The 24089-nt window shown below is 35.6% G+C and overlaps 1 protein-coding gene across 1 annotated transcript; it reads right to left on the bottom strand.

Moving 5' to 3' along the window:
* Positions 1-3911: 3911 nt before the first annotated feature.
* Positions 3912-9054, bottom strand: LOC140745983 (uncharacterized). The gene is made up of 5 exons (XM_073077957.1): positions 8883-9054; positions 8313-8381; positions 7559-7632; positions 6199-6388; positions 3912-4672 (listed from the first exon to the last, which is right to left on the bottom strand). Exons 1-5 carry the CDS (start codon positions 8922-8924, stop codon positions 4580-4582), a joined length of 468 nt encoding a protein of 155 aa, XP_072934058.1. The 5' UTR covers positions 8925-9054; the 3' UTR covers positions 3912-4579.
* Positions 9055-24089: the final 15035 nt, after the last annotated feature.

Here is a 24089-nt window from a genome sequence, read left to right as displayed (position 1 = left end):
CACAAGGCTATCGCATTATTGATAAAGATAAATCTTAGGACTTTTATTTCAAATAAATCTAAAAAGCTCCGCACTGTTTTTAACACTTATTTATCAACTTGAGTTGCTTCTTATTGTAAGTGCTATAGACACACATAAAGTAGAAACGTAATTTCGTCATACACATTCCCGCTTCGCCGGGTATAGAACACACAACCTTTGTATGATTAAAAGCAACAAGTGTGCCCTAAATATGAATATCTACAGACATTGAACGTGCCAGACACAGGACGTGTCAGACAGAATGATAATTACCCGCTCTGCATCTACGGCCAAACTTTACTTTTATAAAAATATAGAAAGATTAAATCTGAAAGTTAAAACGATACATTAGCTATATGTCAGCAGCTCCCTCGGGAGCTCAGTGAAGGTTGATAAAGCGCTGATCGCGAGAGATTAAAAATAAGTATAGAAACGAATAAAAACAGATTTACTTTTAAAATACTAACTTTGATTTGTATAAGTACGAATACCACGACCTTCGACATTATCACTTCCGAAACGGCGAGGGAAAACATCGTGAGGAAACTTGCATATCTCAGAGATTTATAAAAAAAAATCTCAAAGGTATGTGAAGTCTACCAATACGCCCTTGGCCAGCGCGGTGGCCTAATCCTTCTCATTCTGAGAGGAGACCCGTGCCCAACAGTGAGACATAAATGGGTTAATGATGATGATGCTGAGATCTGTAGTAGTATTTAGTAGTTCTGTCGACTCCGGAGGCACTGCCGATTTTGTCGCACTATTTCTGCGGTAGAGTTAAGCGCTGCTGTGTTCTGGTTTAAACTGAGTGGTAAGGAGACAAAAATGTCCAAGTCGTTTCAACTTAGTCCTTTATGCCGTGTGACGTTTTAGTTGGTAGGCGCTGTCGCCTGCGTGACAGAAGGATTTCCCTATAGAAAAAAATTACATGTTCGTTATCCATCCCAAGCCACCCAAATCGTAACCTTGTCCGACCGTCCGTCCGTCATCCCTACTTAACTTGAAGATGAATTATATTTATATGGGTACGCAATTTACATTCTGTTCTGTTCATGGGTTTAACACAACAATGTTAAGCGTTGCTGTGTTTTGCTGTACTGGTTTGAAAGGTGTGGTGAGGGAGACAAAATTTTCTGAGACGTTCTAGCTTTGTCCTCACGGATAGCGCATATGTGGCCGACCTCAGGTAGGAATCTAGTCTTATCTGGGATTGATTACAGGTACTGGCCCATGAGCGCCAGTAGCCATTTACCATCAGGTGAACTGCATGCTCATCTGCTACATCAAAATAAAAAGATATGTAAATCCTAATAAAATGACAATCTTTTTACGAATCCATGACAAAGGGTCGCTAAGCCAGTCCCTAGGTAGGGTCTTTCCAATCCTATGAGAGGTACGTTAGAGGCTTTAGGAATTTCAGCTACTTAGACATCTGAAAGTAGGCGTTAAGTCCTTAAGGTACTTAATGTATACCGAATCTTTGAATGCCTACAAGATGTTTAGAAGTTTTAAGTGGATTATACAACATTTGAAGAATTTGTATTTGAAATACTTAGCTTCAAAAGATATTTACTGAAATTTATTTATGTACATTTCTAGCTAGTAGATTTTAGTATTTTAAAAGGTAATAAAAACAGTATGGTTCGACCAGGTGGGCACCACACTTATTTCCAGAGTGAAACAGATAAATGTAAGAACTCATACTAAGGGTATGAGTTTTTACGTTCATCTAAGGGTACAGTTCTACATTTTGGTGGAAAGGTGTGCTTGTCGACTTATTTACATATCAGGAGAGGGAACTGTGATCATTTTCAGGTATTTGTGGTAAGCCTCAGATTAGACGTCCACGTGAGGCATTTTCTACTTATCTACTATGGTTTACTATTTCAATGTTATATAAAACAAATATCATTACATAAACACTTAGACTCAGAACCAAATTCAGATTTCCTAATTTAGAAGTCTGCTTTTCCAAGACCTTTTTTTTCGTTGAAACTCTTTACGTGTCTAACCGGCATAGCAGTACAAACTTCGACGTTCAATACGTATTTTAAACGATAAATAACATACGACCACGTACAAGCAATCCATAAGAATCACCCGCCCAGAATCAGAATCTAAATTGCATTCTCAACCGGATTACACTCGTTCTCCCGAGAATACCGAAGCCAATCTAATACTAGCGTAAAATGTAACGCGCATCGACTGCAATGAATATTAATGGATGCAGATTCTTACATTGATCTAAATCTAATTCGACTGTCCGCGTGGCTTAGCGGTTATCATACTACCTTTGTGGTGCGACTCCGGCGGCACCACCACACCTATTTCTGCCACATAACAACAATGTTAACCGATGCTGTGTTCTGGTTTCAAGGTGGTGTGGTAAGGTAGAAATACTTTTCCGAGACATTCCAGCTTAGTCCTCAGGGGTAGCGGCTCATCTATTGCCGAACTCAGATTGCAATTTAATCTTATCTGGCGAAGATCACAGATGTCCATGGGCGGCAGTAGCCACTTACCATCAGATGCACTGCATGCTTGTCTGCTACTCCTATGTGGTAAAAAATAACTATAGGGAATATTCCGAAGGGATTTAGTGGTAAGATAACCGCTTGTCATTTTATATTATCATATGGTGTGTGGTTGTCCTATGTGGAGTTGATTACAGATGTCCATTGGCGCACTTACCACCACATAGGTAGAGTCAGAAAGACTGCACGCCGATACTAATCTAACACGTAGGATTTAGGAGCTGATTCCTGACTCGAAAGGCATAAGCATCATTATATTTGTTTCTCAGTCGCAACTTAATGACCGGCTTCAATAGCTGAACGATCATATAATTTCCACGACACCTATTCACCAAAATCGTTCAGACTAGTTAGTCAAAAACGATTTCAACTTTCCTTTACTCGTTAAAATTAAGGACTCATTTAGTATTCGACGGAGTACGGAACAAGTTCCACCGCCGCAGGGCGCGGTGAAGTCGGACTGCAATTTGCAGATTCTTTACTCTTTGCAGCCCTCGGTCACCACTTCAAACCTCGCACTCTTTATTGGTATTTGCAATTCTATTTTTGTATTGCAATTTATAGTTTAAAAAGTTTTGGTCTCAAAAAATCTTAATCTAAAGAATTTCTTAAATACTGTGATTAAAAAAATCTTAAATACGATTATATTAAACTTAAGTTGTATACTAAGAAATAACTTAAATTCTATTCCGAAAAAAATATGCATTTCTTTTATTATTGTATTTATTTTAACATTTATAATACTGAAACCGTAATTCAATTACCTTTCATGGAATCATCATTTCTGTTATATATTTCTTTCTTTTCTTAAATTACTTATAACACAACTATTCCTTTCTTAATTATAAAATAAATAATATATATATAAGCCATTTTATCTTTAATTTATAATTTAGTAAATAAATTATATATAATATGTTTTTAAACTGAAATTTTATAAGCTCATTACACTTATTAGCACGATCCTTAAATATAATTTAAAAGTGGACTCTTAAGCCTATTTTGTCCCAATGCGGAAGGTAATGTTTTTCGAGCATTTGAACATTAAAATGCTCATATAGTCATACATATAACTGAATATTTGGCATGTCCTACAACCCAAACAATTTGACGGATTTAACGTATAAGGTGTCATTAGATTTGTTTAACTTGAGGGTGTGGCATTGACTATATTTATAAACAATCGAGCTTTTGTAATAAAGTAATATCAATTACAATAATAATTATAATTATAATAAAAATATAATAAGTACTGAGTAAATTAAAATTAACTAAAAGTAATTAAAATTAAATAGTAAATTATACTTATAAAATAAAGCACGAGCTTTTTATTTTTATAACAACTACTCGTATTGATAGATTATATAATATGTATCTGTCTGTTTACATTTAAACTTGGAAACCATTAAACTGCTTCAACGCAAGTAAGTAAAAAAAAAAAAAGGTATTTAATAAAACATTTTAAGAGCACTACTAATGACATGACATTATAATAACAACAATTATTTTGGCAAAATGAAAGCATTAGAAATATGATTATAATTTTTAATCAATGATTTAACTTTATATGGAAATTTAATTATGGACGGAAATTAGGTTATCAATAACATTTTGTAGTTGTTTAAACAATAATATTTTACTTTTTTTTTATAATTAATGACTTGAACTATTTTCAACGTACAATTAAATAGTAGAATTAAATGCCTTAAACAATTAATATAAAATCATGTACACATTTTCATCCAAGAATTTGCTGCTATTTAAAAATATTCCTATACTATTATGCTACCATTTCCACTGCAAAAAATGACTGTCTCTCACTCTATCCTATATAAGGGCTAAATAGATTTTAAAGAAAAGCTTAGAAATAAAAATAATCACCTAATAATTTAGACATCCAAACATTGATAGACTTGCATCGTAAAATTCAAGTGATCCAAAAGCAAGCAATACAAATCCTCCATTATTTCATTGTAAAACAAGTTTAGGTTATAAGAAATTCCAGACCTAAGTAATACTAAGATTCATATTTGATACTCAGTGTAGTCCCAACGCCAAGTCTTGTTCACACTGTTGTCGTAGACCGGAGTCATCGGTAACTTGACTGGATCTGGTACCTAGAAACAAAAAAAAACGATATTTTAGTTGTATAAGCTCGAAATTATAAAAATAATGATATTAAGAATGATTTTTAATCCATACTATAGTGACGTTTTTATTTTATTATAATTTTGACCATAATAATATATTTAATTAATAATTTTAAGACTTTCTAATTAGAATGTAATAAAAATTTAATGACAATATTGATATTTATATATTATGTAATGATTATAACGATTTTTTGTGAAAATAAATATGTAAGCTGTGTTCACCCGTAATTGCAAGAACACGATTGAACAACAAATTATATGTCAGAAATTAAGGACCAATGGTGTATCTTGTGTTGGTGAACCTTAAAATAAATAAATAAATGCCTTCTTTCAGTGCGTAAATATACAAATTATGCGAAACAAATAATCAAGCACACATATCATATATGAAAAATAACGGAAATCATTAGATTTTGTTTATTTTTCGTGTTTGGTCCGACATGATTACGTAACTGACAGGAAAGAGACTATGTATTCATTCCACAATATTTACGTATGAATGTGACTTGAAACGCATTGTCAAACATGAATTAATTGTATTTTTATCATATTGTTCTCATAGCTCTGTCCCTTATAGAATATTCGTCTATGTAGATAGTAATGTAAATAAAATAAACAACGTGCATGTGTGCTGTCAATGTTTCGCTCACTTTTTTAGTTGTTTAGTGGGCATGTAACGTATCTATAGTTTTTATACATCATTGATAAAAATACATAATTCCCATCATAGCCATCAAAATTGCACTTTATACAATCGCAAAATTTCGCAGTGAACAGTGCCGTACTGGAGCTAAGCCCGCTTCCAATTTAAACTTTCCTGAAGTTCGTGCTTTTGTTTCAGCTTATGATTGTCTTCATAACTTCGGGAGTCTAAGTGTTTAGTTTTTCAGCGAGTTTCAGAAATCCTTGGGACTCATTATGACCAACTTGTGGAGTGAAGAATCTTATTTTGCGAAATATAATTTTTATGTATAATGATTTGCTATCCGAAGTTTTTGAGGTAGAAATTTATTTAGTCTTGTCAGAACCATTAAAAATTGTACAGTCCACGGTAAAATAAGCAGACATATTTCATTTCATTCATATTTTCTAATTAGCAAGAAAAAAATATAGGTCCTGGTAAAAATTTATATTACTCGAAATCACTTTTTTTATTCAGTACCAAAGTTATTCAAAAACAAAATAGGATGATTAATTTGGGGCCAATACTGGTATTACCATTACCGAACTTTAAAAAAGGTAACACACATGCAACAGAGATAATACACAGACGGCATACGGCGACATTTTACAATAGAACTGTCGCGTGTATTATCGCCGTTAAGGAATTAATACATTCTGTAAATAAGTTTTTATTAGTATAAAGTTTGTATTTCTTTTTAATTTTAAGTAATATGTTAAATATTATTTCAATCAAGAACAGCCTTATTTAATGGTCTTCCATATAGTGCGATTCTGTTCTCTCTTATATATCTATTAAAGAAACTCACCACCAAGTTCTGTGACTGCTCCTGCAGATGGGGCTGGGGTGCCGGCACCAGGTTGAGAGGCTCGTACTCATCAGAGACCCCGCTGTCCGGGGAGTCGGGCGTCAGGGCGGAGTTCACGTAGCCCTTAGGCTCCCGGCTTTTGTGCACGCAGTAGTCACCAGTGAAGGGATTCTGGTACGCCACTACCGTTCTAGAGGGAATAAAGAAGAGTAGATGTGGAGCAGAGTGTATATGTATATCCATCTGTAAAATCATAGGGACTACACGGATGAACCATGATGAAGACTGTTTTTTACTATTCATTTTTGATAGATTTTTTTTTTATTTTATTTATCTGTGACTAAAGAAAATCTGTCCAACTGTTCCGATTCTTAGCTCTTTTCTTGTTGAAATCAGGATTTCATTTTTCTTTTTCCAAACCTGATCGATAAATGTCCACAAATAAGTTTGATTAAAATTAATTGAAGCGATTAATACATTTTAATTAAGTTACCATTCGGTAGTTTCCGGCACGCTGGTCAGTGGCAACATTTTGTTTAACTAAACTATTAATTCGGTACCAATAACGAGTTTCTGCTCCAATTGATTGAACAGTATCATAAAACCACAACCACATTCGATTGTCGAATGGACAAAAAATATTAACAATTCAATTGGAAACTTTAATTATTCGCTTTAACGCGACTCTATGACTTTTATGTTAATTAATAAAAAATGTTCCAATATTTGTATTTTTCTTTTTTGTTATATTGAAGTAGCATGCAGTCCACCTAATTAAAGTGGCTACTGCCGTGGAGATCTACAATCAATCGCAGATAAGATTAGATAGAACGCCGAATAAGTATGTCTAATAATACTTCAAAGCGGATCACAGTAGCGCTTAATTAACAGAATTGTTGGTGGACAAAAATAGATGATCCGGTGGTGCCTCCGGAGTCTAACCACAAAGGGTTTTACCATCTTCAAATTATTGTAATTATAGTTGTCAATCTATAGTAGTCACCACCGATTGGTATTTTATTAGACTCTTTTTAAGGTGGTAGAACTCTTGGTGGTCACACCTATTTCTAACTCATAACAGCAGTGTTAAGCGCTGCTATTGTTCTGGTTTGAAGGGTGTGGTAAGAGAGACATACTTTTCCGATGCGTTCCGGCTTAATCCTCAGGTGTAGCGGCGCATCTGTGGCCGACCTCAGGTAGAAACACCTAATCCTATCTGGGGTTGAGTACAGATGTTAATGGGCGGCAGTAGCCACTTACCATCAGATGGACTGCATGCTCGTCCGCTACTCTTATATTATATAAAAACTTCTAGTTACTCTTCTGCTACCTACAAGGTATAACAGAAATGTATAGCTACCTTAACTGCTCAGTACTTTCGCCTTCTTTTTTATGTGAAAACAAAACTTTCGTGGGCCTCAACAGTATCGCCACCTAAAAAAATGCACATGCTTTAAAAAACTGTAAGACTGCTAGTCCACTCTGAATATAGAAATAAATCATGTCGCCATAGCAAATTGTATGACTACATCTGCTCGCAACAACTTCAGAGCGGACAAGCAGTTCGGCGCGAACTATGATGATAAATAAAACATAATATATTATGACAGAGATCAATTAAGTCGCTAAATATGGCTGATTAAAATTATACCTATTTCATAATTCTAGTAGCTATATGAAAATCTACAAATCCTTTCGATAATGATTCATAAAAATGAACATTTTCATCAACCCATTACTGTCCCACTGCTGGCCTCGAGTCTCCTTTCACAATGAGGATTAGGCCATACCGCGCTGGCCAAGTGCGTTTTGGTAGACTTCACATATCTTTGAGATTTTTTTTATAAATCTTTAGGTATGCAGATTTCCTCACGATGTTTTCATTCGCCATTTAGCAAGTGATAATTAATTTCTAATACGCACATAACTTTGAAAAATCAGAGGTGCGTGCCTGGTATTTGAACCTCGGACCCCTCGATCGAGAGGCCGAGTTTCTCAACCACTAGGCTATCACTTCCTAGTGGTCATAATTAAAATGAAAATTTGAATGAATACCACTCTAGTTACATCGTGTTATGTCTCTAATAAACTTCGATCTATAATTAATTACGCACCTGTCCAGTCCTTTGTAACCTATGCACGCGGTAGACGCAGTAGGTACACGTGAACAGAATTAACAGTAACTGAAATACACACAAACGAAATCCATCCTATATTACACAACATATAGTATGAGAACTCATAATAAACACAGACACATATAGTACACATACATATACGCCGAGCAGTTATCTCCAGGTGGTCACAAATAGTTCTAGGTTCAAGCAAGTCAAGTAAACATGGATAAGGAATCAGTTTTAGATAAATCTTCGGATGTATTTTAATGTCAATGACTGCCTGACCAGTGATTGAAACCAGAACTCTTTTTACAACACGCGAGTCATCAAGTAAATAATACGACGCACGTGTAGAAGGGTAATAATACTTGTAATTATAACAAGAAGATAATAACACAAAAGTCCTAGAAGGCCAAGAAAGCTACATAAAAGGCCTAGAAGAGCCTCACGGAAATCCATAAAAACCTTATTAGTATACACAGCACAGTTGTTTTACAGACAGAATTTCGAATGTAGGAACTATGCCAAAACAATACTAGCGCTTACTACACAAACATAACTACTTACCAAAATAATAAGAAGAATGATGTCTATGTAGATAATAATCATCTTAACACGAAAACACTAACAAAATAACTAATCACTTATCATTTTCAAAGAAAACCGAACAAAATCAAATTTGTAAACAGAAACTGCGATGCCTTTTACTGTACGGACCACACTGAAAATCAGAACTGAACCTGATTGGTTCGCTGACATTCAGTCGAGCTCGCTGATTGGCTAAATTATCAAGTACACGAATGCGATTGGTCAGTTCAACGCGTAGAGCTTGAAAAACCAATGAGAATGTGCTACAGTTACAAGATGTGGCAACTGAAGCTGTTTTGTCAAAGAAAATAAATATGAGATTAGTAGTTTAATGCCTACGAATGGTACTGGCTGCTTATAAAGACATGCTTGAGTCGCAACAGAACATAACAAAAGTATTTATTCCAATGTTTTTTACCTCCTTTTGTCCAATAGTTATAGTTTCAGTATTATGTTATTTATCCTTCAATTTATTGACTTTATTGTAAATATTTATTGTGAACTTCTTATCTTTGTTACCTACTAAAATGTTTAATTTATTATAATTAGGTATTTGAAAACAGTATCTGTGGTTTGAATAAAGTACCATTACTCTCACCATCAAATGTAGCATTAAAACGTTGCTGTGCTCTGATGTGAGGCTGTCAAAAAAGAGACTTAAAAAGCCGTTCTAACTTAAACATCAAAGCCTCAATGAGCATTGAAGATATTCAATTATGCCTACACTGTTTCCACCCTTCTGCGTGGTTCCTTCATCAGTGGCAGGTCGGCTCGCCGGCGCCAAGACCGTCGCGTCGTCTGCCGCCGCGATCTATATTCTGTGCTACTTCAGCCGGCTTGCGCCAACGTTAGGTAAGGTCTGAGCTTTGGGCAGCTGCTTGTATATTCAGATTTTGATTGGAGCAGTACGACGGACGACCCGCGTAGCAGCGTAGCGGAGCTGTCAGCGTAGCGATCCTACAGACAGAGGTTCCAGGTTCGATCCCCAGTCGGATCGTAATCGACATGATGAGTTTAGATTTTTGTTTCGGATCGGGGTCTTTTGGTAGTCATCGTTTTTATGTGCGATGAGTACTACTCATCACACAGGAAAATCCCATTCCAGGACACTGATATTCCGATATACTTAATACGAGTACATGGAATATCTGATGCGGACGGAATTCACGACCGTATTTCCTGATCTTTCTGACCTGCTCTGAAACTTAGTAGTAAGCAAGTGGTGGTCTCGTACCATCAATAGTGCAATCTATTGATGGTACGAGACCACTGCCTTCGATGGGCATCTGTAACTCAAGGCGATCACAGATGCGTTGGCCCTCCTCAACATTACTTGGTCATATAAGGTCAGCTCTATTTTTCTTGTTTCAAGACCTTTTACATAACTTGTGTTTTAAGTTGATGTCTTTATAGAAAACAACAATTTTCTTTTTAAATCAAAAAATACATAAGATTTAGGTACAAGTAAGTTGACCAAGTTTTGAGTCCTAACAATATCCAAGCCATTATTAGTTCTAAACTTGATGAAATAACAATACTGGCCTAAAGACTCTTTTGATAAACATCGCCTATTTCTTTAACAATTGAACTTAGTTAAACTCTAACTAACAAAAGTCGGCACTTTGTCTTTGATATCTTGTTAAGAAAAGATTAAAAGTTTTCGTTTGATACAGATAGATAAAATTGATCATCTAGACATCAGCACTTAGAAGTCAATTACTATATACTAAAAGTATTAGACATTAAAAAAGTTACTATACTGAACACTATTAAAGGTATATTCTACTCTACAAAAGCAAATCTGCACTTAAACCACATAAGCGGCGCTTCAATTGGGGGAGCAAAGTTCGAATCCTATACCACACATCACATGTGAATATCACACGTCTCTGATAACTTGCTTTAACAGTTAATATGTAAGAATATTGAGTGATATCTGAGGGAACGTAAAAATGATCTGAAACGTACGTGAAGTCTACAAATCCGCACTTGGCCAGTGCGGTGGACTATGGTTTAAGCCCCAGTCATTCTGAGACCCCCTTACCCAAAAGAGGGTACGGTCTCTTACGTTACTTACGTATAATGCACTCCTTCAGAATCTAAAAAACTCGTTTCTGACTACATCCACAGGAAGGAAAATAATGATAATTCAGAAAACGTACTGTAATCTTTATCTCCTGATGAATAGCAGAAAATTTATAAGCCGCTTTACGTCCAAAAAAACGAATTTCCTTTTTACAAAAATAGCTACTTTAATATCTCTTCATGAATACTTTCGCCCGGTGAATCCAGGTTTTCTTTTTGCTCCCGGAAGCTTCCAGGGTTTAAGTAAAATATTAGCGAAGCGGCCACAGGTAAGGAAGCGTTCCTTTTGGTAACTAAAATACTGAAAAGTTTGAGGTAATTTCAGGTCGTCTTCTTGTAAACGGAAAGGAAATAGGTAAGATAATATTTTCATGATTTCGTTTTAGCTTTACTTATGTATCTAAAAGTTTTTTAGTTGGTTAGATAAAAGATTTTTTGATAAAATCGTACTCGTACTCGTATTGCTATGACAATGTACCATTGGGACGTTGCAACGTCAGATGAGAAAAAAATATGCTGAGTGAGTCAAATTTGGTTCCATATCACAAAATCAGTTTTTTTTATTTATTTTCAGTGATTAGTATTAAAGATGAGAAGCTAATAAGTAGACTTTAGTAGACACTTAATAGGTCCACAACCTATTATTGTAAAATTGATAAAACTTAGAAAATCGCAGAGCCGGTTATTTGTAAGGACCCTTTGTTTTTAACTTTTCTACTTTTTTGTATTTTGTTACTATAAAGGCCATAGTAAAACTCCCTGTAAAAATAAAATGTCTACCTGTAGGGTACAAAAGTGCTTTGTGACAGACAGACTCAGACTCAGTAATAAGGTGTCATTGTTACTCTTGAGCCCTAAAATATACTATGTGACCGATCTCAGATTGATTACAATAATCGGCGTCAAACTGCTATACTTTTTGTTTTAATACCAAAGTTCAAACTTAGTTACGAGATTTCGTGAAAATGAACAATACCTTCGTTCTACACAAGACCAATAAATAACGTTCACAAGTAACTCAATTACTTGAAGCGAATTAGTAAAATGGTCTATAGAATTAAGATAAAGCTACCTGCTCTTAAAGGCATTAAATATCCGCTAATGAGCAAGATATATTAATTTGAGTGCCCCTTTGTCTCTGTTGGCGAGACGCCAGACTCCATAGCAAATGTAAACGAAATAACTAAAGAATTGAAAATAGTCGAATCATTGAAATCGGGGAAAACGTACTTTTTGTAACTTTAAACCACAATATGAACAATTATTCGCATTTAAAACTGGTAAAACTTTCTGCAGTCTGCGGCGATGTCTACTATGATGATACTACATATGTTTCTGCCTCATACCAACAGCAGTTTACGAGGGGCAACATTTCAAAAGGTACCTGTGCTATGCTGTGGGAGCGGCACGGGGTTATGTGGGATTCTTACTGCACTAAAACCCCCCCGGTGGCCGTCCTCGTAGCTGCGTAGAGGACTCCAAGATCTCCAAAGGAACAACACCAGAGTCCTCTTAGCGCGTTGTTCTGTCGAGCTCCGCCCAGGTAAGCGCGGCGCTCGCCACACCGTCTGGTGTGCACACCAGCAATTAGCCTAGTGGTTGGAACGCGGCCACTCAATCGAGGGGTCGAGGTTCGAAGGCCTACCTCTAAAGTTACAGATTTGTGCGTACTTATAGAGACCAAAATCTACATATATCACCGTATTATTACAACAATATTGGTTAACCAATTACTGTTCAACAGCTGGGCACGCATCTCCTATCTGAGCGAGAGGGGTAAAGGCCATAGTCCACCGCGCTGACCTTTGATCACTTTTTTAAGGTAATTATCAGGCGTGCAATTTTAAACAATTATTACAATTACTTAACAAAAAGTCTACACACAAAGTGACCTACGAACTTACAATCTGTTAACTCCACCGATTTCCCATCTGTTCTTTCAGTAAAAGACCCGAGCAAGCCACAAATGGCTAGGATACATATTTGAGAGCCCTTTGTCCTGGACTGGCGACCTGCCAGCTCTACAGCCGGCAAATGTCCTCATGAAAAAAACAGAAAATTCTGACTGCGTTAAAAATTGAAAATTTTAGTCAGACTTCATACATTTCGCCTGAAAAATCAAGCTGTTTCAGATCCGAAAACGTCGGTTGGAATCGCTGAAAATTTAAATGAAAGTGTGGTTGAGCAATCCAACCACACTTTCATTTGAAGTTTTGTATCTAAAAAATGTGAAAGAGATATGACAAATGTGCTCAGAATTTTGGAAATTTTATATGTTATCTGATAATAAAACAATAACACCATTTTCTGAACACTTTTATGAACACTGATTGTCCTCGATTGCAATCCAAGACACTGGAGTTTTTGAATTTATGATTACCATTTTTACGACAAGAGGAGACATCGCAGCGAAAACTAAATATAGAGTTGTGCATAAAGTTGTAGTAATTACATACAAAATTTTTAAATATGCTACGAAAATAATGAAAATGCACATTCTAGTTTCGATAGGTAAAACTAGGTTTAAATCAACTGCATACACACATGATTAGTCTGCCCCTATTGGCGCTCCGCCAGCTCTGCCACCGATAAATATGTTGTAAAACAAACGTAAGCTCCGACGAATTTGAATAAGAAAATAGTAGTAATAGAACTTTACATAGTAGTGTACATATTTATAGTTTCTGCAAATAGAAGCTTCTATCTCCTATCTTATCCCATATAGAGATCTAAGTAAAACGTATATAGATACGTTTTATAAAAACAAGTGCTGTGTCCTAATTAATTTGATCACAAATACATCGCCTGCCTCGAAAAACTACGTTGGAAAGCCTCAATTTATTATCTACTTACAGTTTTTGAATGAAAACCCAGCATGTTAACCATTGTTAAGGCAGTATTCATTATTCCACGAGCCAAAACAATAGCAATGAAAGTAACTTTAAACTGTTCAAATTCGTAATCCGTACACACACAATGCCCACAAAACAGCAACCAAGCCGAGCTTCTTGGCAGAATAAAAAGATTTATGAAGCAATAAAAGCATTTTTATACCAAAACCCGGGCATTGTGAAGTGCCTTTGTTGCTGCACGTCACTCATGCAAACTGCAAATAAGTTGCATCGGATACGGGAGTTGAATTACTCCGCGAAGTCACGGAGAGGCATTTGGGAAGTGTATTTTAAATTCGGAAGCTAAAAATAAAGAATGCAACTTACTCTTTCATGTTTCAAATACATTTGAAAACACAGGCAAAACACGAAATCTTAATTTTTTTTAAATATTTAGATTCGACAAATAAACTCAAGCAAAATTAATCATACTCTAATGGTATACAAATAAGCTAATTCTGAAGTGAAATGAAGTAAGACGTAACAAGACGAAACGAGACGAGTGAAAACAAAACGAAACGAAATGGGACGAGGCGAGACGAAGAGAAACGAAATGAGATGAAATAAAACATATCTTTTGTTGTCAACGGCACTCACAAACTGTCAGTTACGATATATTGTTTAATCTGACACCAGACCTTAATTACTTTGGTAAACCGTTTGTGGGCTAATTATACATAGTAGTCGAATAATGGTTTGCAAAACGTTACACCGAAACTTTTATTGCCGAGAGCTTAGAGATAACTCCTGAATTTTATGAGCAGAGCTACATAAGTTACACAATTAGTAGACCAATATCAACTCTAGATCTATGAGCTACGGTTTATTTTATTAAAGTTTGCTCTTGGGCATTTAGTATAGGGCGATTTATTTACTCTGGTGCCTCCACAACTAAATCATAGTGATAACAAGAAGCTGTGATAGATAGGCGGCGGCACAATGCCTTAATGCGGTTTGAGGAGTCGTTACTTTGGACGAATGGGTGTTCGGTTTGGTTAGCAGTAGTATTATTATACCTTATACCTCTTATGTTTGCGATGAAACTATAAGAGTTACATGACTTTTAAAAATCGACACTTTAACAGTCTGCGAGCAGTTAATTAGATTTTCAAATTTTCTACTACTTTCAGAATCTGAATATACCTATGTGTACTTATGTTCATCTGCTAACCTGACCCGAGATTGAACCTGAAATCCTGATCCAGATTTAATCACAGATCCTTTTGCTACGCAATGTTAAACAATAATATAAGTAACAATTCAATCATGTTTCGAAAAATATTTAATATTTTGCATTTAATACCACAAAAAAAATTCAGAAATAACTTATAATATAATTTCGGCTGAGGATAAATTACAATCAAAAAGGAAAATTCAGTGCAATTTTACATTTTGTACAATCGCACGATTTAAATCTGCGGCATGGTTCACCGTGTAGAGCTGAATCGCGTAAAATTAATGAGTTTGACAGAAAGGTAACAAATTATTCGCATCACGTGGATTTTGTTTGTTTTTATATTCAGGAGCATATAATGACTAAAGTATATAATTTCTCGCGTAAATGTGAAGGAGTAGAAAAGGTCCTAAAGGTGATATTATGTATGAATAATAATGTATCTTGATCGAGGGGTCCGACGTTCAAATCACAGGCACGTTTGATTTTTCCATGTTATATACGTATTAAAAAATAATTATCACTTGCATAAACGGTGAAGGAAAACATCGTAACGAAACCTGGTATGCAGGTTGCAGGCATTATGCATGCATCTTAATAAAAAAGTTTTCACAAAGAAAGTACAATATTTCCAATAGATGACTCAAGTCGAATTTTTATTTAAGACAAAATATATAGGTAGGTAAATATTATTTTATATTTTGACAGTCTAAACATATAATAAGAGCGATACAAAAAACTTGAATCCTCAATAGTAATATTATCTTTGTTAAGTTTGGAAATGATCACAGAGGCAACGTGTGTTAGCGGCTTAAGACTTACATCGACTAAGTCTCGAATGATATTTTAAAAGAACACTGTCCTCAGGGAATCCCACAAAGAGCTTTGAACCCCCGGAACTAGCAGGACCATCCTGACAATATCCCGGAAACTCTTTGTGGTTTTAATAGTTTTCCTTTTGTTTTCGATCCGTTAGAGACTTCATGTTGAAAATGCTTTTTAACAAAAAGATATTGATGGTAACGTCATGTAGAAAGCCAATAGATGGATTTTACGAAAAACAAACGGTGTACATTTTTTTGTTTTAACAGAGCATACATGTAAAGGAGTTTACAGGGAGGATCTAAGGTGTCTTGAACTTCAAAATTTAAGGTAACGAAAGATACTGCAAATTACCGTCTAAAAGCTACAGTCCGCGTAAAACTGCTAGTCCGCTCTGAGTATAGAAATGAATCGCGTCGCCATAGCAAATTGTATGACTACACCTGCTCGCAACAACTTCAGAGCGGACTAGCAATTTGGCGGCGACTATACCTTTGGAAAATCTTGTTTATAAACTTTTTTGAAGTGGTTTTAAACAACCCTATTTAATATATTAAGCGAATTTATTCCTTAATCCAAACGTGACTTATCTACGTTCTTATGTAACATAATGATATATTGTTTGTCGAAAATGTGTGATTTCTGGAATTGTATATTTTTTTGTTCTGAACAAATAATCTTATGGTGGTTTGGGGAATGGGTTCAACTTTCTTATTGCTCATTGGTAGAGTGTGGTTTCAAGTACAAGCTATGGCGTGTGTGTCGTATTTATTTATTTTAGCATTTTTACGCCAAAATAATTGGATTTATACAGATTGTCACTCTTATACAACAAAAATTAAGGTATCTATATAAAACTTAAGTCCTATTTGTTAACTTTTAATAATATCAAGTTTATCTCAAATGTTTTCCTACAGATAAAAATTGAAACGTCTCATGTAAGTAATATGCTTCCTAAATATCCTTGAATGCTGTTAATAATTTATTTTGATGGTTTTAAAGTTTCAAACTTAAATCAAAGTTACCTTTATTCAAAATTGATATTCGATATCGAAAAATGATATCATCAGTAGTACAACCGTTGTAATAGGGTTAAATAGTACTTATAAGTATCTATGAAAAATGATTACAAAACGCTTTCACCTTTAACTCGGACTACTCACCAGCAATTCGAATCAATGGTTCGAGCTCGGTTACATATTCTGTGTGACTGCGCGCCGGTAAATCGTTAGTGAAATATTTTCATATGTCCCGCGGCAGATAAACCCTTTGTCGTTTGTACATGTTTAGTCTCGTTTTATAACGATGACGGGTGACAAAGCGATTGTACAGTTCTGTTGCGGTCCCGGGTTCAACGCCAGGTCAAGCATCTAAATTTTGAATTTAACTTTCTATTCTGGACTTAGGAAAACATGGAATACCATGTATGTATGTGTCTGTATTTAATACAAGTTTTTATATGTTTCCTCTTTTTTTTTAATTAGTTATCAAAACGGATTCGGATGTCTGGGTTCCCAGGTCCCTGGTCCAATCCCTTTTTAATTTAGTGATACACACTCTTTAAAAACTTTTCCAGGTCCAAACGTAATTACGCTTAATTTTTCCATCATTATATAAAATGATAATTACTTCACAATGTTCACTCAGAAATGCTCAAATGGTGGGCAAAGTTATTGTAAGCGATTAGTTAAGCTAGAGCTACGTATGTTCGACTATTTTCGAGTATTTGTGAGAGCAGATTGACTGCACCAGGACATATATCAGTCATGCCACTGCACTGCACGCAGTTTTGAAGATATACTGCATGCAATATGCGACTGACGTATGTACGTCAAAACAGTTTTGTTTCTAAGTTAAAAACAGCTTGCTTTTACGAAAACGAAACTCAAGAAGAATGAAAAGTTTATATAGTAAAAATTAGTTGTATTTTTAAAATTTTGTCTAATCATAATTAAATGTGTTAATAGATAGTAGGTAATCTATCAATCAATAAAAAGCTATTTCAGACGCCGCAAAAATGTATAATTAAGTGTATTTAATGCTATCTATAATAAAAATAATGTCCCAATTGTAAAAAGCATTATTATGTAATAACTCATTTTACTTCGTTTCGTCTCATATAATCTCACGCCAGGACTCGCCATGTCACCTCATCTCATTCCATTCTATTTCGTTTTGAGTTGTTTCGTTTCGTTTCATTTTATCGCGTTTCATTAAATCCCATTTTATATTATTTCATTTTAAAACGAGAATAAAAGGTTTTTTTATAATATAGGAGTAGCAGACGAGCTTCCATCCACCTGATGGTAAGTGGCTACTGCCGCCCATGGACATTTGTAATCAACCCCAGATAGGATTAGATATATACCTGAGGTCGGCCACAGATGCGCCGCTACCCCTGAGGACTAAGCTGGAACGCCTCCGATAAGTCTGTCTCCCTTACCACACCCTTCAAACCGGAACACAGCAGCGCCTCACACTGCTGTTATTAGGTAGAAATAGGTGTGGCTGTGGTACCGCCGGAGTCGAACCGCAAAGGGTTTTACCACCTTTATTATTTGTAGCACATAGTATTTATTGTAACGTTAAGTAGTCTTCATCACTGATTTAGCAATATTCGGAGCCTTAGACGAAATACTTGAAAAATGCCCTCTTTAACTTAATATTTTTGACAAAATGAGAAAAATGTGTAAGAATTTTCTTGTTATGTTAATTAAATAAGTTTTCGGTGTAGCTTACAAGCAATTTGTGCGACCTAACCGACCGTCATGCTAAGTCGTCTGTCTAATCAAGTCGCCCCCAGATTCTAGCGCCCTAGGCCGTCTTCGCCTATAAGCCTAACTCTACATGCCCTACAGCATAACCTACAAGCCTAACTAAAATTGTAAATCAATGCAATGTAATTGTAGTGTAATTGATATACAATTTTAAAAACATTTACATTTACACTTTGATAGAGAATAGATACTTCACAGCCTTAAAATTGAATGAAGCCACAAAAGGACGATATTATCATTTATTGTTTGAATTCTTGACATATATAAAAATTTAGAGAAAATTTACGTATAAATTACTAATACTACGTAATTTACGTAATAAATAAACAAGTATTTATAACATTTTAGGGACATTTCAAAGGGAGAAGATACTCAAAATACTCTTCGCTCTTTTCTCGCTTGGGTAATTGTTTGCGTGGGCGGGGGCTACTTCGCTTCAAGGGTCTTATCCCAGATAATTTCAAGAGTATCAAATTATCCTAGAATCGTATTCCGTTTCGGTAGTAAATGAAAGAAAAATATTATAACTGACAATTTGTATAAGCCCGTAGGCCTAGCTAAATAACTTCATTTCCTTGACAGATTACTGGGCATTGTTCTTATATCATACGAGTATATATAAAATTCTCGTGTCACAATGTTAGTTACCGTACTCCTCCGAAACGGCTTTACCGATTTTCTGTCTGTATGTCTGAGAATCGGCTACTATATATTTTTCATACCCCTATGTGATAAGGGTTGTTTACCCTTAACATTTTTTTATTTATATGGCAACACAACGTTTGCCGGATCACCTAGTTATATTATAGAATAGAGTTTTGATAGATCTAATGGTATAAAAATTGTATTTAGAAAGACATACTATATACCTATTATAAGTAGACATAGTTCTGTTGTAAGAATCTTAGCTTCCCATTCTAGAGGTCCATAATTTTCGTCTTAGGAAACCTCTTAGTTTTCGATGTAGTATTAGAAACTGGTTATAGCATAACATGCGATAACCAATAATTTATGGTGTAGGAATAATTTGAAGATGATGATGATATGTTTTTCTTATGGGTAAAGGGCTCCCATATTTGAGGGAAACCCAAATTTGACTGCCGCGTGGCTGAGCAGTCATCATCGACTCGACACGTAGTGGATTCCGCGTTCGATTCCCAACTTAGAAATTTTTAAATAATGAATTTAAATTTCTATTCTGGGACTGACTGTATGTATATTATTCTTTGTGTGTGTCTGTAACACCGGTATAGATAAAATCCTAAAGAGGTTATGAGTGTCTAAAACTTAATTACTTTGATCCAAAGGTAACAACTGCGACCACAGTGTCAACGTACCTTTCGGAGCATAGAAGCGTTTAAATCATTAAGTACTGTTTAAATAAATTAAAGTACGAGTACAATATACACATTCATTTCAGAAGCCTATTAAAACATACAATGTCCACAATTAAGCTTCAATGATCACAAAGAACTCAGTCAATAAAGTTGGGATCGAGAAAATTCACAATTAACCCTCCGGTACCCAACAGCTCTCAAATAATATTTGATGTTTTCATCGACCCACTCAAGTCACTCCCTTTTAGGGTTCCGTACCCAAAGGGTAAAAATGGAACCCTATTACTAAGACTCCGCTGTCTGTCCGTCTGTCACAGCGCTCAATCTCCTGAACCGTATTAGATAGACACTTGAAATTTGTACAGAGTATGTATAAAGATGGCTATAACAACAAATACAAAAAATAAAAAAGTTGAAAACAAATGAGGGTCACTATTTTTTTTTATAATATAGGAGTAGAAGACGAGCATGCAGTCCACCTGATGGTAAGTGGCTATCAACCTCAGAGAGGATCAGATATTCCTACCTGAGATCGGCCACAGATGCGCCGCTACCCCTCAGGGCTAAAGCTGGAACGCCTCAGAAAAGTATGTTTCCCTTACCACATGCTTCCAAACGGAACACAGCAGCGCCTAAAACTGCTTTTATTAGGCAAAAATAGGTGTGGCGGTGGTGCCGCCGGAGTCGAACAACGAAGGGTTCTACCACCTTCAAAATATTATACAAGAAACCGCTATTTCCCGATGATTTTCGCTTTATCTATTGAACCGTAATATGTAAATAGTTCAAATTTTCACAATATATGTACTTCAGTGGCTGCTATAAGAGCAAATACTAAAAATAAAAACATGAAAATGTTGGTGGTACGGAACCCTCCGCTTGCGAGTTCGACTTGCACTTGCCCAATTATTCCATCCTTTCTATTACGATTCGTACCCAATATTCCTGGAAAGGACTGAATGCCACTCAACATCTAATGACCGGGCAACAGCCATTCAAAGTTCGAGAAAGTTGTGACATCCTGGTGAGTTTGTACAGACTTGAGGCTGTGCGTTTAATTCCTCCTGTCACTGTAGGGTAGCCACGTTATTTCAATGTTTTTCATTGTCCTTGCAATAAATAAGTATTTTAGGAGTAGACTTTTTTAATATAAACATTACAATGTTTTTTACTTGCTACAATATTATAGAATTAAATCAAGTAAGATTGCAAACAAATGAAAAAATGTTATTTATAATTACTATTTATTCCGAAGTAGAGTCCGTGCCAAACTGCTAGTCCGCTCGGAATATAGAAACGAGTAGCGGCAGCAAATTGTAGATATTAGAGGGACGTAGACAGCGCGGTACCCTCTCGGCACCCGTCCGCTGCCCGCTCTCGCCCGGGTATATGTACCCGGGCGAGAGCGAGCTGCGTTAGTGTGCCCTTACGTTAAGAAGTATATGTTAACTAAACCTGCGCGCAACAACTTCTGAGCGGACTAGCAGTTTGGCGCGTACTATACTTGTCTAAACATAATGCGTGTAGCATACATATTTACTTGTATAATCATAATTTTAACAGAAAATCAGGCGGTAATTTCAGAATTACGTTCGATTTAGATCAGAATTGTTTTGTCTCCATATCCGTCTTGCTTTTTCTATTTTTCTTACCATACAATTAATTATTAAAGAGCCAGTTCATCATCAAATTTACTACATGTTTTAGTTTTTCCTGTCCCACTTTAGTCTCTTACTGCATGGTTCACCTACAGTAAACCGTCTCCGTCAGGCGTGACGTCAAATTGCTTTATGTCCCCTCCAGCTGTTAAAAAGCAAACTTAAAACTGCACTCCCATCCCAATTGAAATCGTTTTATCTCTCTTTCTGGTTCACACATTCTACATATAGCTACACTCTTCTTATGTATCCTAGGAAAGAATTAGGGTTAATTTAAAAACTTTTTTATACCCTGCGATAGTTCTTTATGTTCGAGATCAAGGATGTAATCGTGTAGGATTCCCGTATTCTTCAACATTGCTACCTCTTAAAAATATGCTCGACTTAAAGTTTATAGATAACATTTATAAAAATAAAAATATGTACATTATGTTTTAATATTTTTTATCCGATTTTAATAAAATCTTCTTGTTCTGTGAAAATAAGAGCCCAGCAGTGGGTGGCCGCTAATGCCTTAAGGTGTCTTTTGTTCCATACTTCAGAGGGCATGTAAGCCATCGTTCTCAGTTATCATTGGACATACGAGTAAATTAGCAAAGCTTTTATTAAGTATATTTTACATCATGTAATGATTGAGCGATATTAAAATGATGTATCAATTCCCATTCTAATTCCCAAATTTCAAACAATTTCAAACGGAGGCGCTTAAAATAATAATTCCAGCTATAAACATCGATGCTAGTACATATTTGTGTAAAGCTTATCTGCAGCTCAACAAACCGATTCATACGCCTTGCTCTGACAAATGCGAGCTATTGTGAAAACAAAAGGGGCGTACACGAACACAGTATAAGAAATACGCAGAGAAGGACTAGCGTGTATCGATAGCAAACGATGTAGTACTGTTCGTTAGTATATTAAAGTAAATAGAGACACACACCTATTTCTGTCTCATAACAGCAGTGTTAGACACTGCTGTGTTCTGGTTTGAAGGGTGTGGTAGGGGGGACATACTTTTCCGAGGCGTTTCAGCTTAGTCCTCAGGGGTAGCGGCGCATCTGTGGCCGACCTCAGTTAGGAATATCTAATCCTATCTGGGGTTGGTTACAGATGTCCATAGGCGGCAGTGGCCACTTACCATCAGGTGGACTGCATGCTTGTCTGCTACTGCTGTTATACGTTTACTAAAGCCAGTTAAACTGCCAGAGGTAATAGTCAAACTGGAAAGTTTTGTTAACGTACGAGTATTTGTATGTCATAAACGTAGCACTGTTTTTGTGTCTAAAACATAAACTAAGATAGATTTTTAATAAGTAGCGACGCAAGCCGTACTTACCCACATTGCTTAGTTTGAAATTAATTTCAAAGAAGGTGTCTATGATAGAGTTGACAGGGAGGAAACATTAAAGACGTCTTGTAAAGGTATCAAAACCCTGTTCTAAAATGACAGTCAAACAATACTTATAATCTCTACTATTATTTTCCCTAAGTAAAATGAAAACACACAAAAAAAATCTGTACACAAACACCCAGGCTTGGAACAAAAATTAGAGTTGAGTATCACAAAGTATTTAGTTGGCATTTTGTCCAAAAATCTAACGAAGAATCTTCTTTTGCGAACAAATATAGTACCTTCTACACCACGTATCTTAGTTTTATAATAAAAACAGAGATCATTACAATACTAAAATAAAGTAGCCATTAAACCAACTTTATCATTAGTCCATACCACAAACACAAGCGAAAACAAAACGATATATCTCTTCGATTTCAACCCACACACGTTTGCCTTAAAACGTTCGTTCAATATCCCAATGCAATGATTCACGCCGGTGAGAAATGCGCCAACTTACGTGGAATAGCACTAGTTTTCCAAGTTTCTATTGGCAGGTGAAAAATTACGTGTAACGTATACTCCTGTATTGACGTTGGAGTGGAATTACACTGTTGATACAAGAGTTTTAAGTTCCGATAAACTTGTTGAAAAATATAGGTTTGCAAGTAAAAAAAATAGCATAGCATATTTAGTTGTTTTGTATTCGGAAAACAAACATGATAATCCACCTGATGATAAGCGATATAAGATTAAGGTGGTAGAAAATTTTCGATTGCGCAACACACACAAAAAGGTGTGGCACCACCGCCACACCTTTTTCTGTATCATAACAACAGTGTTAACCGCTGCTATGTGCCTGTTGGAAGAGGGTATTAAGGCAGATAAGGATACTTATCTGAGGCGGTCCTTAGTAGTGTGTCTCTGCATTAACTGACTTTAAACCAGAACATATCTGTAGAAATAAATTTGACACGTTACCTTAACCAGGTCATATAATGTTCTTAAAAAAAATTAGTCATGCAAACAATCGTCGTTATTTTAAAATATTATTTATAAAATAGAAAATCCACAAATCCACAAATAAAAACTCTAAATCTATTTTATAC

The sequence above is a fragment of the Epargyreus clarus genome, unplaced genomic scaffold, assembly GCF_041222505.1.
Source record: "Epargyreus clarus isolate Ecla_fem2 unplaced genomic scaffold, WU_Ecla_fem_2.2 ptg000012l, whole genome shotgun sequence".
NCBI classification, from domain to species: domain Eukaryota; kingdom Metazoa; phylum Arthropoda; class Insecta; order Lepidoptera; family Hesperiidae; genus Epargyreus; species Epargyreus clarus.
This window is presented reverse-complemented; position numbering and strand designations above follow the sequence as displayed.

Coding starts and splice junctions, on each gene's coding strand:
- LOC140745983 (XM_073077957.1), bottom strand. CDS start 8,924: ATGATTATTATCTACATAGACATCATTCTTCTTATTATTTTG. Junction 7,633..8,312: donor GGTTACAAAGGACTGGACAG/GTGCGTAATTAA, acceptor GCATTTTTTTAG/GTGGCGATACTGTTGAGGCC. Junction 4,673..6,198: donor AGCAGTCACAGAACTTGGTG/GTGAGTTTCTTT, acceptor TTTTGTTTCTAG/GTACCAGATCCAGTCAAGTT.